General features: G+C 37.4%; 1 protein-coding gene across 2 annotated transcripts; it reads left to right on the forward strand.

Moving 5' to 3' along the window:
• Positions 1-666: 666 nt before the first annotated feature.
• Positions 667-14,967, forward strand: LOC110383920 (pyruvate kinase). 2 transcript variants are annotated; one of them, XM_064037315.1, is made up of 11 exons: positions 667-984; positions 5,532-5,664; positions 6,860-7,083; positions 7,494-7,716; positions 8,574-8,680; positions 11,070-11,216; positions 12,216-12,317; positions 12,863-13,108; positions 13,385-13,607; positions 14,080-14,236; positions 14,604-14,967. In XM_064037315.1, exons 1-11 carry the CDS (start codon positions 976-978, stop codon positions 14,614-14,616), a joined length of 1,584 nt encoding a protein of 527 aa, XP_063893385.1. In that variant the 5' UTR covers positions 667-975; the 3' UTR covers positions 14,617-14,967. The 2 variants fall into 2 exon arrangements, with proteins under 2 accessions (XP_063893385.1, XP_063893384.1); XM_064037314.1 differs by lacking the exon at positions 667-984 and adding an exon at positions 2,893-3,109.
• The last annotated feature ends 843 nt before the right edge of the window (positions 14,968-15,810 follow it).

Consider the following 15,810-nt stretch of genomic DNA (forward strand, 5'->3'; position numbering starts at 1 on the left):
AAATCGTACTCGCTCGGGGAAAAAGTGCGATTTACGCCAAATGTCCGGGTTTTTTTAATGTTTGTCCGGGTTTGGCGAAATTCGAGATGGCAGCCCTACCTACAAGTAAATCTTCTTGGATTAGGTGTTATCTTCATGTATTGAAGCAGATAGGCGAACTATAAATAATGTAGCAAATAGTAAACTTTAATTTATTGACAGCTGATGAAGATAAGGGTGTAGGTAGAGTTATCACTCCAAGATAAACCGACGGGTCACCGGGAACAGTATAGTGACAGATTTCAGCGTGTTAACGTGCTTCTTACTGAATTATATTTGACTGAGATCTGCAAAATGAAGGCGGTGGAATCAAGGAACAGGTTTTCAAAGGTACGGTTATTTTAATTGTGTCCAATCATTTATTCGCAGATATATGGAAAACATTACTAACATCAGAAATTAGGACAGGGTTAGTCTATCCAATTCTAGTCAAATAATATTTTATTGAAAGATTAATATTTCTTTTTTCTACCATATCTAGACATTCGAATTTTAAACAGAAATTAAGGATTCAGTTTACGAACGCAATTTAATTTGAAAAGGACATTTCCGTTACAATCAATTTTGAAGAAAGTAAGTGAAGTTGTAAACATTTTGGGAAAAAATATTCCTCTGTAATTATTGATATTGTAGGTTATATTTTATGTCATGCATGGAAATATTTTATTTTGGTAACCATTACAATTCTTCATCGGGAAAAATAAAATCAGTGTTTTCATTCACTAAATACGCCGGTAGCCTTATTTGGGTAGAAAGGCTGTGATTGGCGTAATATCCATTACCTGATTACCCACTTGTCTATGACATTGGGTTGACCTCTAAAAGTCCTTGCATGCATAGCAGCTGTCAAACTAAATAAAACCACGGAAAGTAGTGATAGAGTTATTTCTGAATTACATGTTTTAATATCATATTTATTTAACAATCATCATTATAATGGAATTTGTAAGTAAAAAAATACTTTTACATTATTATTTATATCCTAAAATTAACATCAAGTCACTACTCAAACTTTGAAGTTTACTAACTTTTTTAGTCCCATAGATGTCGATTTGTATCGTAGCTTCGTAGCTAAATGAAAATTGTGTACTTAACCACAGTCCAACCACTTGTAGAGTTCATTTCTAATGCTATTAACACTTTTGGCCTGAGGCCAAATAAATAAAATCTAAGTAATTGGTCAACTCGATTTACGATGACACCGGCATTTTTGGTTAGGAGTTTAGAACTACTAGGAAACTTGTAAGAAATAATGAGATAGGTACCTAATTATGATAACCTTTCGTATAGGTAATGATGAATATTTTTATTGAAAAACTAAATAAGTATGTAGGTAGGTTAGGCAATAAAATTATGTGTTTTTACCTGTACTTATAGCTTGATGAGTCAGTCTGCTACGTAACGTAACTACGTTAGAATTAACAATGTAAAATATTCAAGTTATGATAATTTTGGTCCTATTACTTAAGTAAATGAAGTGAGTACTATTTATTCATATAATATAATACTTTGATATAGGTTAAAATCATAAAAAATACGATGATCCACTTAAAATGTTGGCGATTGGTTGGAGACAGAATTTAAATATAACCTATTTGGTATAATTAGTCTTTGTTCTATAGGTATTCTAAGTTTGAGATTAGCCAGTCATATGTTCTATAATCCCTTAAAGTATTATTGAATACTCTATTAAACTGCACTTAACTATGCACTGATAACTACATATGTACATCCTAACTTAAAGATTAAGAACTAAAAAAAATCTTCAATGTTCAGTAGGTTTTTCTTTGACTGGTTCTTTGCAAGATATACATAGACAGAAACTAAAATATCTAGATGTAAACTTAAGCACTATAGTACTAAAAAACCTTTAATTTATAACCCTTAAAAATACACTTTGTAGAAATAGAGTGGGTAGTTAACTAAATGTTAGATCAGCTGATTCTTATTTATATTTACTGAGCTCTGTCTGCAACATTTCAATTCCTTAATTTAAGATACAATTTATATAGCCCCATCAAGTTTCAAAGCCAAAAGAAGACCACATAATTTCATCTGCTTAGTCTTTTCCTAACTATGATGGGTTCGGCTTCCAGTTAAACCCAATGAAATATAGCTAAAAACACAAATCAATCATCACAGAAACAATAAAAAGGAACATTGAATTATAGTGATGCAAAATAAAGTAGATAGATATGACTAATAAAACCATAACATGCATACCTAATACATAAAATTAAATACTGAAGCTTGCTGCTGTAAGGCTTAAAATTTATTGACACTATAGGTTAAAAAAAAATCAAGCATTTCTTAAATTTCTTTAATGTCGTATTCGAGCAAAATTATAGAAACAATACTTTGTCGAAAAAAAAAACATCTGAATTGCGAACCTTCTCCTTTTTTGGGAGGTCGGCTAGAAATGTTGTATACCTCTGACATAGAACAGTATGCGGAAGTAAAAGCTCTGTTACTAACCGGAAGTGAGTGCTGTCAAATTTGACACTTACGTCAAGTCAACACCGGTCAACCGTCAAAATAATGAAAATAGAAATTGTGCGGCAAAAACAAGTTACTTTTTATTGCGATGGTTATAATTAGATCACTCTTTAATAAATAACAATACATTCAGCACATACGTTAACTCTAGAACAACTACTAACTGTTTTAACCAGCAGATGATATTGGCAACCATTCAAATGTATAAATATAGAAGAAAACCGATCTAATTTCTCACCTCACTGAAGGGGTAACTGTTAGTTGCAGCTGCACTAACTGATTCATTTTATGAACATATTATGATGTAAATCAAGTGACAATAGGTAGTCTAGTTGGTTTCGGTGGTTTTACTCACCCCACGGCGGTCGCATCGTTGTTCTGCGCGCGCCGCTCGCGTCTCACCAAGTACGCAACTCCGTTTGCACGGCGCTGCGGGAATCCGATTTTCATTCGGAAGGGCAGTTCAAGATCACGAAAGCCGGCAGTCCGACCTCCCGCGTTGTTCAGTGAAAGATATTTGCAAAAGACCACTGTAGCTATGGTGTATACAACTATTTACGATGGCAAAGTCGAGGTAATGTCCCTTTGTATGCTATTATTCTATTTTTGTCGAGTGTTACTGTTACGTGAGCCTGCGATTTGTTACGGCTGTTGCGGTTACCTTGACGATTATTTTTCACGCCGGTTTTGACGCTCTAATTGAATATTTTCACTTGTTTTTACATGGGTGTGATAAAAACTCCCATGTCTGTCAAGAAGCGGAAATTAACAGCTGTAAAATGAAAAATCTCTTACCTGACATTTTGCAGCTGTGTTTGTTAGAATAGACAGAATGTGGAGAATAGCAGAACAGTTCAAGATTAGTTCCTATCAGCTGTAATCTGAATTGAATGCAATCAGCACTATCAGTGCTATGCATTTTAATTATAGTTGCAGTAATAGTACCACTCTGTTGATTTCCCATAACAACCCAAGCATTTAATTTTTGAGAATGTTTCAAGCTAAAATATATTAAAAGCAAAAATACTATAAGTGATTCCAATAGTCTATTAATGCAATTTATTTAAATCCGAAAATAAAAATATGATACCAGTATAAAATAGATTCAATTTATGTGCAGCCCATAAAACATTTTTTTGTATTTAAATTCTATATCACAATACTTTAACCACAAAGTTTGTAATAAGATCCATGGCAAGCTCTATGGTGACATGATCTCATAAACAATATTGTTTGATGCACATGACTACACCTGAATAGATAAAACTTTATGACCTAAACAAACCCATTGTGTTTCCTGTTGACTAGGTATGGAAAACTACTCAATGTTCCTTATTTTATTTATGTTATCTACCTATTAGCCTAGTTTTACTGTTCTTTAATAGAAATGAGATTATAGATTCATCGATTCTTCAAGCGAGTGGATAAAAAATATAGTTTAAATTCAATATTACCTGAAACATCCTAGTCAACACTAAAAAGCCTTTAATAAGATAATAAACAAGCTGTCTTTGTTATTCTGGTGTTAGGTAATTTAAATAATTTTTGCTCTACTAGCCAACTAAAGACGCCCAAATTTCCCCATCTGTGGACCTTCACAAACATTTTAAAACCAAAATAAGCCAAATAGACTCAGCCATCCTTCACCTTCATTATTTGTATTTTATAGAATACTAGCCGTTTTCCCGCGGTTTCACCCGTGTCCCAGGGGAGCTACTGCCCGCACTGGGATAAAATATAGCCTATGTTACTCGCAGATAATATAGCTTTCCAATGGTGAAAGAATATTTAAAATCGGTCCAGTAGTTTTTGAGTTTATCCATTACAACCAAACAAACAAAGTTTTCCTCTTTATAATATTAGTATAGATATTTTATAAATTACATATAGGAAAAATTTTCCTGTAAAGATGTTCTATAATTGCGTACCTAGGAAAATGTAAGGTTTACCTAATGATGACTGATTGAACCACTTCATAGTCATTAGCAGTATGATTGTGCATCAATGTCAATGCTATTAGTGCTATGCAGCCGCATCACAACTTGTGAATTGCACATGCAAATTAATTGTTTACTAGTCTTTCAGTAAGTACCTACTTTATGTTTTAATGTACTTTGTAGTGTATAATAATCTATAGAGTACGCCAGACAAATATTCCTCGGTACTTAATCTTTATCATTCATCAGCTTTATCAATTGGAAAGTATATTTTGTTTCAGATATAATATTTTGTGTATGCTAGGTGAGCCTTAATACATATATAGACATGTCATCTGATGGCAGAAAATGTTTTTTTTATAGTGACGTCGGCACCACAGGTCAATGACCGGTTTGGGTAATTTTTGTAGAGCTTCAGCACCTTAAAGCAAATTAGCCGACTACGAAACAGATTACCTAAGTTTTACTATCTGCAAACATACTAAAAAAATGCCGAGTTGCGCGTGTCCTAGATAAAGCAAAGGCTCTGAGGAGGTCAGAGTTTAAGCTATAACAACTCCGCGGTGGATAATGCCAGGTTTTCAACCCATAACTTCCATGCGGTTAATACCTTCGTGTTATTACTGCAGCCGCGTTGCTCAACAATTCGCGGAACACATCGATCGTGATACGTGACACAGTTAGGCGGGTCACACGGGTGCATTTCTTTGCTAAAACACTTCAATTTAGTCTGATAGGACTCTAATTAGGCAGTTATGGTTAATAGCATTTCATTTTCTATTTAGCTAAATAAATAGGTAACATTTAGGTATCATGTTAATATTTGAATATACATTTTACAATCCTTCAGGGACATTAGCATGGCGCTACCAATGAAATGAAATGGTGGTGGCTCTCAGAAATATGTCAACGCTCAATTTGAAATTCAACCGATCTTTCATACGTTTTCAGAGATAGAACATTGAAGAAGTCATCAAAAGCTTACTTACGTATGGATGCACGTACCATTTGAAGTACACCCTAAAGTCAAAGTAATAAAGTGCTTTTTCCTCTACCCAGGCGGGTTCGAATGACAAGCCTGCGATGCAGATGGGGGCCGCCAACGCGGCGTCCCACCTGCAGAACATGTGCAGCCTGGACATCGACTCCAAGTCCTCGTTCGTACGCCTGTCCGGCATCATCTGTACTATTGGTAAGTTTTTCATACCCACAGGTAAATTCGGCCCAATATTGTGAGGAAACGCTGCCGATACAGCGTGAGGAAGTGTCAGCCTTTTCTTGAATAGAACCCACCTTTGTTCCTTCTTAAGCTCTTTAGATCGGAAGATTGGGATCTGAACCTCGAAGCATACAGATAAATAGGGTGTTTTAGGATGCGTAAAATACACGCGGTGGAAATCACCGAATAATCTAGGTACAAATAAGTCTTGACAAATTGGAGTTAAATGAAGTATGCTGTTGGGTTGTTAGCCAATTCTTCCTATTGGCATTCGTCCCTGACAGGTGTACCTGCCTAACAGACATCATCTTCCCTGAACAAGTCTTGGCGACAGCTATGAAGGGATTACTGATCACCTCCATTTGTTATACTTAGATTGGGTTACCAAGTAATTAAATGTTGGGATATGATACGCAGTTACTCCGTTTGAAAACTGACTCTTAGTTATTAGGAATAGGAGCCACGGTTACTTATGTTTACTCGTCGTATGTATCCTCCGAGCCTTTTTCCCAATCATGTTGGGGTCGGCTTCCAGTCTAACCGGATTCAGCTGAGTACCAGTGCTTTACAAGAAGCGACTGCCTATCTGACCTCCTCAACCCAGTTACCCGGGCAACCCGATACCCCTTGGTTAGACTGGTGTCAGACTTACTGGCTTCTGACTACCCGTAACGACTGCCAAGGATGTTCAATGACAGCCGGGACCTACAGTTTAACGTGCCATCCGAAACACAGTCAATGGTGTCTAAGATATACTTAGAAAGTACATACAAACTTAGAAAAGTTGCATTGGTACTTGCCTGACCTGGGATCGAACCCGCGCCCTCATACTTGAGAGGTTGGTCCTTTACCCACTAGGCCACCACGACACTATGTTCGATGTTTACTCGTCGTGCTTATGTTTATATCTTAAAAAACTTCTAATGTCCATATGTACTACCATAATTGACAAGACAAGGCAAAAAATCTGACACACTGCGATATGTGTCATTAGGCGGCTATCGCAACTCAATAAAAATTACGACGTTATTTTAGTTATTTATCGATGACCAAAATCTCCAGTTACATGTCTACGATCGCATCGCCATATACCTATCGGAGATATGTAAAGCCCCCCATCTAGGAACTTGCTCCTTACCATACTTAAAACCTGACTTGCCCCCACCAGGACCGGCCTCCCGCGACGTAGCCATGCTCGAGCGCATGATGGAGACTGGCATGAACGTAGCCCGCATGAACTTCTCCCACGGCTCCCATGAGTACCATGCGGAGACCATCAAGAACTGCCGCGAGGCTGAGAAGAATTACAGCGCTAAGCTGGGCAGCCCCTTCTCGCTGGCTATCGCTCTTGATACTAAGGGACCTGAGATCAGGACTGGGCTGTTGGAAGGCGTAAGTATTATTGAATTTAGTACCTAATAGATGTTTGTCAGGTGTTTGAATATACTCTCAGCGGAAAACTTTGGCAGCCAGCCTTTTAATCGTCCAACGACGAAAGCTCGCGTTGGAGTATTCTTCGCGCGATTCCGAAATTGTCAGCATCATTTAATTTAACCGTAAACGCCGTTATAAAGAAGTTAGAAACCTGCATTTTTGTGTCTGATCTGCTAATTAAAAATATCTTATAGAAATTTTACCAACACCTTAAAAAAATTCTAGGTTTTGGTTTGGGAGGTAGTTTATTATATCATTCTGCTGTATTACTTAGATACCAGACAGTAACTACGAACTTTATCTTCAAACGTCTTTCAAGCGTTTTTATGGATTAACACAACCCCTCACACCTTATTTTCCTAACCCAGGGCGGCTCAGCGGAAGTAGAACTGAAGAAAGGCGACACGATCAAGTTCACGACTGACCCCGCGTACGCCGAGCGCGGCACCGCGGCCACCATCTACGTGGACTATAAGAACATCACCAGCGTGGTGAAGCCTGGCAACAGGATCTTCATCGACGATGGACTGATCTCCGTCATCTGCCAGTCCGCTAGCAGTGACACTTTGACCTGCACTATTGAGAATGGAGGTAAGATTATCGTACTTTAAAGGCCACCATCTACGTGGACTATAAGAACATCACCAGCGTGGTGAAGCCTGGCAACAGGATCTTCATCGACGATGGACTGATCTCCGTCATCTGCCAGTCCGCTAGCAGTGACACTTTGACCTGCACTATTGAGAATGGAGGTAAGATTATCGTACTTTAAAGGCCACCATCTACGTGGACTATAAGAACATCACCAGCGTGGTGAAGCCTGGCAACAGGATCTTCATCGACGATGGACTGATCTCCGTCATCTGCCAGTCCGCTAGCAGTGACACTTTGACCTGCACTATTGAGAATGGAGGTAAGATTATCGTACTTTAAAGGCCACCATCTACGTGGACTATAAGAACATCACCAGCGTGGTGAAGCCTGGCAACAGGATCTTCATAGATGATGGACTGATCTCCGTCATCTGCCAGTCTGCCAGCAGCGACACTTTGACCTGCACTATTGAGAATGGAGGTAAGTTTGTTTTGATATAAAAGGATTAAGATTTTTTGTCTGGTCTAGTTACTAGTTTATGCAGAAATAATTTTTTACGTCTTTCTCATGTATCTACTTGAATTAGAAGCTGTGTTTGTAAGCGTACAGAGGAGCATTGAGATGTCCCGTAAGGGACTCCAATGTTCGACATCTACAGTTGTCAAATACTCGAATTAATTTATTAAAATGCCATTGAGCAACCACAAAATCCTAATCGGGGTTGTAACTCACAAATTCTAAGAGTATACCAATATTTAAGTCAACTTGAGTATTCCTTCGAAACCTTTCAATAACCAAACCTTCGGCCATTAATTAAAAGAAAAATTCCAAGAAAATTATCACCCTTCCACCAGGTATGCTGGGCTCCCGCAAGGGTGTGAATCTCCCCGGTCTACCCGTCGACCTGCCCGCCGTCTCCGAGAAGGACAAGTCCGACTTGCTCTTCGGTGTTGAACAGGGTGTAAGTATACTTTACATAACATAGGTAGCACATCAAATTATTACAATCTATTTAATACCTTTAATTTAATGTTTTCAACTTTATTTCTACCTCTAATATAAGGTTGAATTTAGATTGGGATAATTTTACTAATTGGAGTAGCGTGATGTACTAGCATCTGTACATATCTTATAGCTACTCGTCTATTGTAAAATTATGTGAAAGACATTTGTTTGCTTATTTGATAATGGGTGTATTGAAAATACATAGATCAGTCACCTCTTAGCTAATCACATATCTTAGCTAATAAAAACAAAAAAGGTATGTTGTGTAACAAATATAAATAAGCAAATTGATCACTCATCATGTAAACTTCACGAAGCTCAATAAAATAAATCATTTGCTCCCTTATCATCCCTTCAGTGTTTACAACAGTTATCACACGCGAGCATTCAGCAAAATCGTGCTGAGAACGTGTTAAGGAAACATACTTTATTACGATTATATGTAATTAATTAGCTCGTGTCAAGGCTATCGTTGTAGGTCCAGTCGTTATACTTATTTATAGGTATCACCTGAGGTATCACATGAAAAGGTCATAATCTCTTGAAACAGTCATAGAAATTATATAGGACTGATAGTTATAAGATACTGATTTAGTTAGATATTACTTTCAGATGAATTCATTGTATAAATGGCTACTTTTACTTCGAAAAGTATTTTTAATGTAGGTTTTTTTAAATTTATTTTTACTGTCTACAATTATGTCGGTAATATTCCTAGTTCAATAAAAAGTGGATCGCCTATAAACCGGCACTTTCCTATCACGCAAACAATGGCTGATTCCACTATCTAAAAACATGATGTCCTTTTATGAAAATGGTTCAACTTAATCCAGTGTTAATGTAATTGAAGCTATCATTTATTTGTATTGTAAAAAGTTTTTTTTTATCAAAGAGAGTCTAGAAACTATAATCTCGAATGGTTATCAAACATTCACGTACCGAGTTGCTGAATAAAATACTTTAGTTATCAAAATATCATTCAACTATAAAAAGATCGTCACCAACACGACAGCTAAGCGTGTAAAATACGTCATTTATCTCAAAAACTGTTCACAGCCACGAAATGAGTCTTTAATCTGAGTCATAGTCAAAAAATACCAGAGACTAAATGACGTCACTAGCCAGTGATCCACGAAGAAGCACGTGTTAGTGTTGTGATTGTGTTATCGAGAAAAGTGTCGATAACACTTCGTAAAAATTAAATAACCGTCTTAAGATAAGGCTCCCCACAAACAATGCTATCAGTGCAATGTATTGGTTTCTGGAAATAAACTTAATTGGCACATTGACTTTTGTAAAAGTACATTTTTGCATATTTGCCAGTTGAATTCAGGGGACTTCTTAAACAAATAATGACCACTACAGTTACCGGCACGGATGTCGAGCCCTGACCTTCACCTGCGCACAAGCGATTTACTGCCTTATTGCCTTATGCGTACGGGTGCGCAAAGCGATCCCCACTCTTCCGCCGAGAGCCCGACATCCGTGCCGGTAACTGTACAAACATTTGTGATGTGAAGAACTCTTGCCAATCAAAATCACAATTTTGTAATTCGTAATGGAATAGTTTATTTACAAAACCATTTTAACGAATATTAGCTAAGCCCTACACCGGTATAAAATAAAATCCAGAAACAGGACTCGATAAAAAGAATATCGACAACTTTCCCAACCCTAATACAAACACCTCATCGTCTTCACGTAACTACCGTAAAGCCCATTATACTGACATTTGAGTTTATTGTACTACGTTATGACAATGACCATGAAGGCGAGGACGTTTATCACGGCCTATCACTTAACGTAAATATCGTAAGACATTATAATGAAATACGTAAATAGAGATACTGGGCCTTTATTTACCCTATCACGCGGTTTTGCATCAAGCTGCATCTGTTATTATATCAAAAATAGAAAAATATGCTTAACGCAAATCTAGTATCACTTATGACTGAGCTTGTGTTATGTTACCTAATTCAGAAACTCGATCCTGCTTAGCTTATTGACAAACAATCTAGTGGTCAACTGTCAAAGCCCCATACAAGGCTTGCAACTTTCTGATAGATGAAAAACTAAGAGAAACACTAAAATAAGGTCTAACATGCTGACTTTAAAGCAAGTAGAATACAACCTTAACGCTCGATTCACTGGTTACTGATAAAGTGTTAGTTAGTTAACCGATAGTTGATGCTATCTGCCAGATATTGCTATCACAGACCTATGAAACTAGAAATTATAGTTTATCTGTCAGATGAGTTGAAAGGCTTTCAGAGACTTTACCAGTAACCTGTGAAACTGACCATAGTCTTTCAATATAACTCATCACCATTTTCCATGTAACTCAGGTTGACATGATCTTCGCGTCGTTCATCCGCAACGGCGCGGCGCTGACCGAGATCCGCAACATCCTCGGCGAGAAGGGCAGGAACATCAAGATCATCTCCAAGATTGAGAACCACCAGGGTATGGTCAACCTGGATGAGATTATTACCGTGAGTACCTTTTATTTTGGATTTGATTTACTTTTTGTAGGAATTTTGAAGTTTTAACTACCTATTGCAGAAGATGAAAACAAATGATTGTCTATAATAGCTACTTCAGTAGTAGGTAGTAAAAACACACAACACTTTTTGCTTCAGTATTGGTTTAAGCTGTGACTAACTATAAAACTAATGGCTAATTAACAATAATAATTGCGTAAATTGGCATTTTACTTAATTTAAATAAATAATTGATTTGTTATTTACACACTGCAGCAATATTTAAAATAAGTGCATACAATTATTTGTTCTTTTTTGCGTATTCCTCTTATCGGCTTCTCGATTTCCGCAACATTAAAAACACATAAAACCACCCCATATTATGCAATTTGCAAAACATTTTTCAATTTACCTGCTTAATTTATTCAGTAACTGACCTATATATCAATATCTACCGGTATTAGATAATGCATATGCAATTCAGATCAAGTCAGATTTGAAGGATAAAATTGGCGGATGGATGCAATTTGATGTCAGGCCATACTCCCACTTGCATTATGTAGGTCAGCTAATAGAATGCAGTTGGAACTAGATTATGCAGTTTCTAGTGGTTCGACAGTGGGGACTTTTAAGAAGTGTCGGAGCTAGTTAAGATGTAGTTTTAATGTTATGTGTCATGCATTCCAAAATTTAAAATCTGTTGGTTAAAAGTGCAAATCAATTTAATGCTTATATGATTTCCATTTCTAAAATTTCTTCTTCCCTAAGAAGAACTCTTTTTTCCGAGGAAATACGGCGCACCATTTTGTTTATCACTGAAAAATATTTAATACATTAGTAACAAACTTATACTAGGTATATTTTTCTAATAGGAAAAAAATCGGGATAGGAATAAAACTTATTTTATTTAACGGACGGCAAAGAAGGTTAAGGTTAAGATACAAACAGAATTGTAATTTAAACTCTATTATGTATATAAAATAATATTTAATCATGTAAATATGTTTCCAGGCTTCAGACGGTATCATGGTGGCGCGTGGTGACCTCGGTATTGAGATCCCGCCAGAGAAAGTGTTCCTCGCACAGAAGACTATGATTGCTCGCTGCAACAGGGTGAGTTTATATTGACCATATTTCTCTTGTACATGGCGTTTCTTGCCGGTTTTTCTCCATGACAGCCACTCCTTGGAACCTTGCAACTGCAACTAGCTTGATGGTTCTAAGGAGTCTTTGTAAGGTTCAATTTGAAATAAAAAAAGAGTGATAGCAGAATTCAGATTTTTTGTAATTATCTACTTGCAATCCTGGATTTTGCTATCAATAATGATAGCAATTCAAAATTGTAATAATAAAACTGACTAGATTTTATAAGATTATTCTTAAAATCATATAGCTTTTTTTAGCGACGTAAAATCATCAAATGACCCCTCCCGCTGTGGGTTAGCAGCGGTGAGGGAGTGTCAGACTCTTACTGACTAAAATCGTCGTGTTCCGTCATAGGCCTTTTATGTACCAGGGCCGCGGTATCTCTTTCGAACAACCCGCAGCAAAATCATATAGCTCAAATCTAAATTCTTTTCTCTGATTTAGACTTTAAATATACAAAAATACATTTGTATTTGTAATTACTTATGCTTGACCTCCTACCATTCCCCCAGGTGGGCAAACCAGTAATCTGCGCCACCCAGATGTTGGAGTCCATGGTGAAGAAGCCCCGTCCCACCCGCGCCGAGATCTCTGACGTCGCCAACGCCATCCTCGACGGAGCCGACTGCGTCATGCTGTCCGGGGAGACCGCCAAGGGAGACTACCCGCTCGAGTGTGTGTTGACAATGGCTAACATTTGTAAGGAGGCCGAAGCTGCTATCTGGCATAGACAGCTCTTCAATGATTTGGTTGTTGAGGTAGGTTATTTGAGAATTAAAAAAAAATCCTACGTAAATACGTATACTTTTCACCTCGAAAAGATCTTATCGAGATGGAAAGATTTAATAGTCCCTTAAAGTCTAAAATCCCTAAATCACATGAGTAATTGTGATAATTAAGTGTAAGAAATGAGGCCTGTGCTCAGCGGTTTAAATAAAACACGCACGACAAAATTACTGTGTCAATTTTGCAATACACACCAATGTCGGCCTCAATGCTGAGTTATTTTCAACTAACATTCCCTTTTTGATCAGGTCCGACCCCCAATCGAGCCGGCCCACTCAACAGCCATCGCCGCAGTGGAAGCTTCAACCAAGTGCCTAGCCGCCGCTATCGTGGTGATCACCACCAGCGGCAAGTCCGCCCACCTGCTGAGCAAGTACCGTCCCCGCTGCCCCATCATCGCCGTCACTAGACACGCGCAGACCGCCAGACAGGCGCATCTGTACCGCGGTGTACTGCCTATTGTGTACTCAGGTATGGATCGCGTCACCAGGAACTTAGATCCTTTCATCCAGCTCCCAAGTCCCGTCGTTTGACAACCATGTAACGTCATTTGGAAATGGTTGAAAAAGAAGGGAGATAATTATGTAAATATATCGATTTGCACTTAAAAGATATTGTCTATGTTACTTTGAAACGGTTGCAGACTTGCTATTTACTATTGATACGACATTGGTCCCTTTTTGATATTTATGCAACTGCTAATAAAGTTCACTTTTCGTCTCAAAGTGAAGCTAACTGAAAATATTCATTTTGACAAATACTTTAAGTGATAATCCAGCGAAATCTTATCAAATGACCACCAACTTGCCGAATATTCAACTATATTTATTTCCCACATATTTACAAAGACATTACGATAAATACTCAGTTATACCAAACTTCTTAAATCCTACCTAAGAACCTTTTGTGAAGTCGTTTAATTAATGCAATTATTTCCCCACAGAGGCCGCAGCGGGAGACTGGCTGAAGGACGTAGATAACCGCGTACAAAGCGGGCTGAAGTTCGGCCGCGCTCGCGGGTTCATCAAGACAGGGGACAGCGTGGTCGTCGTCACCGGCTGGAAGCAGGGCTCCGGCTTCACCAACACCATGCGTGTCATGTTAGTATTTGGAGGAACCTTTATCTACTTGTATGCCGATAATTATAAAACAATACATCGGGTTAAGGGAAGACTGGAAAGAAATGGGCTACGTAACACTGAAAGATTTTTCAAAACGTCTCAGAGGTTCCTGAGATTGCCCTGTTCAAGCAAACAAACTCTTGAGCTTTCTAATATTAAAGATGTGAACTATGCTTATCCTATTGGCTGAATTAACACTTCATTGTTATAAAGTGATTATTTATTTGCAAGTGAACTGCATCCTTATATAAGATCCTTCAAAGGAATTTACGTTTATGTTTCATGCGAATTACACGTTGTGTTTTAAGTATTTATGAGGTATTAATAATTTCCTTTTCTTTCACAGCCAAGCGGAATAAACGCGCAGCACAAAGCTACAGGCGTAACAAAACAATAAAATATGTTTAAGTATTAGCTGCAAAGTGACATTATAGCGTGCAATATGGAGTTTCCCATCATAAAGTACCAAACCTCATTTTTTATACTGCCATAGAGAAAAAACGATCAAAGAGGTTGAAATCGATTCTCATTCCAGGGCAGGGCCCAGGTTTTTGTGATAATAGGAGACTCCATATACGTGAAGTGATATATACATATATGTATAAAAGAATGTATCTCGAAATTTATACATTAGAGTTAGGCGTACATATTTATTATATAATAATTTATATGTTGCATGTTTGTGAAATGAAAATAAAGATTTGAACGTATTTACTGGAGTTTTTATTTACTAAATAGACATATAGGAGAGAGAAGTGTTGAAAATGTCATTATAATTTCAATATAATTTCTTCGTCATTCATAGTCGTTACGCTATCGTGTAAACCATGGAGAACAAAATGACTAGTGGAGACGTAATAACGCTATATCCACTTAAAAAATGTGGGGGACGAGGAACGATTAGCTCCTCCCCTACACGCCATCTATGGAACCTGCCCTATATATTCAAAATAAAATCAATCTATACCAATCTTTGAGAGATTGCTTTTGATTTGACAAGGAATTCAAACGTCTCTATAGGTAACTGATCGCGCCCACCGCACGTTGTTTGAGCTACAAAAAGGAGCCTGACCCACCTTTATGGCATCGCCGCTATATTTCCTTCCTCTGTTATGTAAATAGATTTAAAGAGATTATTTTCACACCAGTACCTCAAACTATACCTACCCGTGCAGCCTTTATACTATTTGTCTATTGGCTTTAGCGTCTGCCCACGCCGTCGTTTGTCTTTTCTTATTTGAAAACAAAAAATAGCCTATAGCACTCGCTGAATTTTTGGCTATTTGCGAAGGTATTTCTGGAATCGGTCCAGTATTTACAGAGATGTCCCATCACATACAAACTCACAACTTTATTGTTTGTGTGTTTAAAAAAAGACTTGAAGCCTTCGGCTCCGTTTCCAGTTAAAAGCGTGAATTGGCTTTAAATATCGGTAGGTAAATATTATTTATTGTATATATTATATTATGTGTTATATTTATCAATTTTATTATTGGTTTTATCAAACTACGGATAATATATTTGTATGGCCATGGGAGAACCGGTCAGTTAGT

The sequence above is a fragment of the Helicoverpa armigera genome, chromosome 12, assembly GCF_030705265.1.
Source record: "Helicoverpa armigera isolate CAAS_96S chromosome 12, ASM3070526v1, whole genome shotgun sequence".
Lineage (NCBI taxonomy): Eukaryota > Metazoa > Arthropoda > Insecta > Lepidoptera > Noctuidae > Helicoverpa > Helicoverpa armigera.

Coding starts and splice junctions, on each gene's coding strand:
- LOC110383920 (XM_064037314.1), top strand. CDS start 3,074: ATGGTGTATACAACTATTTACGATGGCAAAGTCGAG. Junction 11,217..12,215: donor ACCTGGATGAGATTATTACC/GTGAGTACCTTT, acceptor ATATGTTTCCAG/GCTTCAGACGGTATCATGGT. Junction 12,318..12,862: donor TGATTGCTCGCTGCAACAGG/GTGAGTTTATAT, acceptor CCATTCCCCCAG/GTGGGCAAACCAGTAATCTG.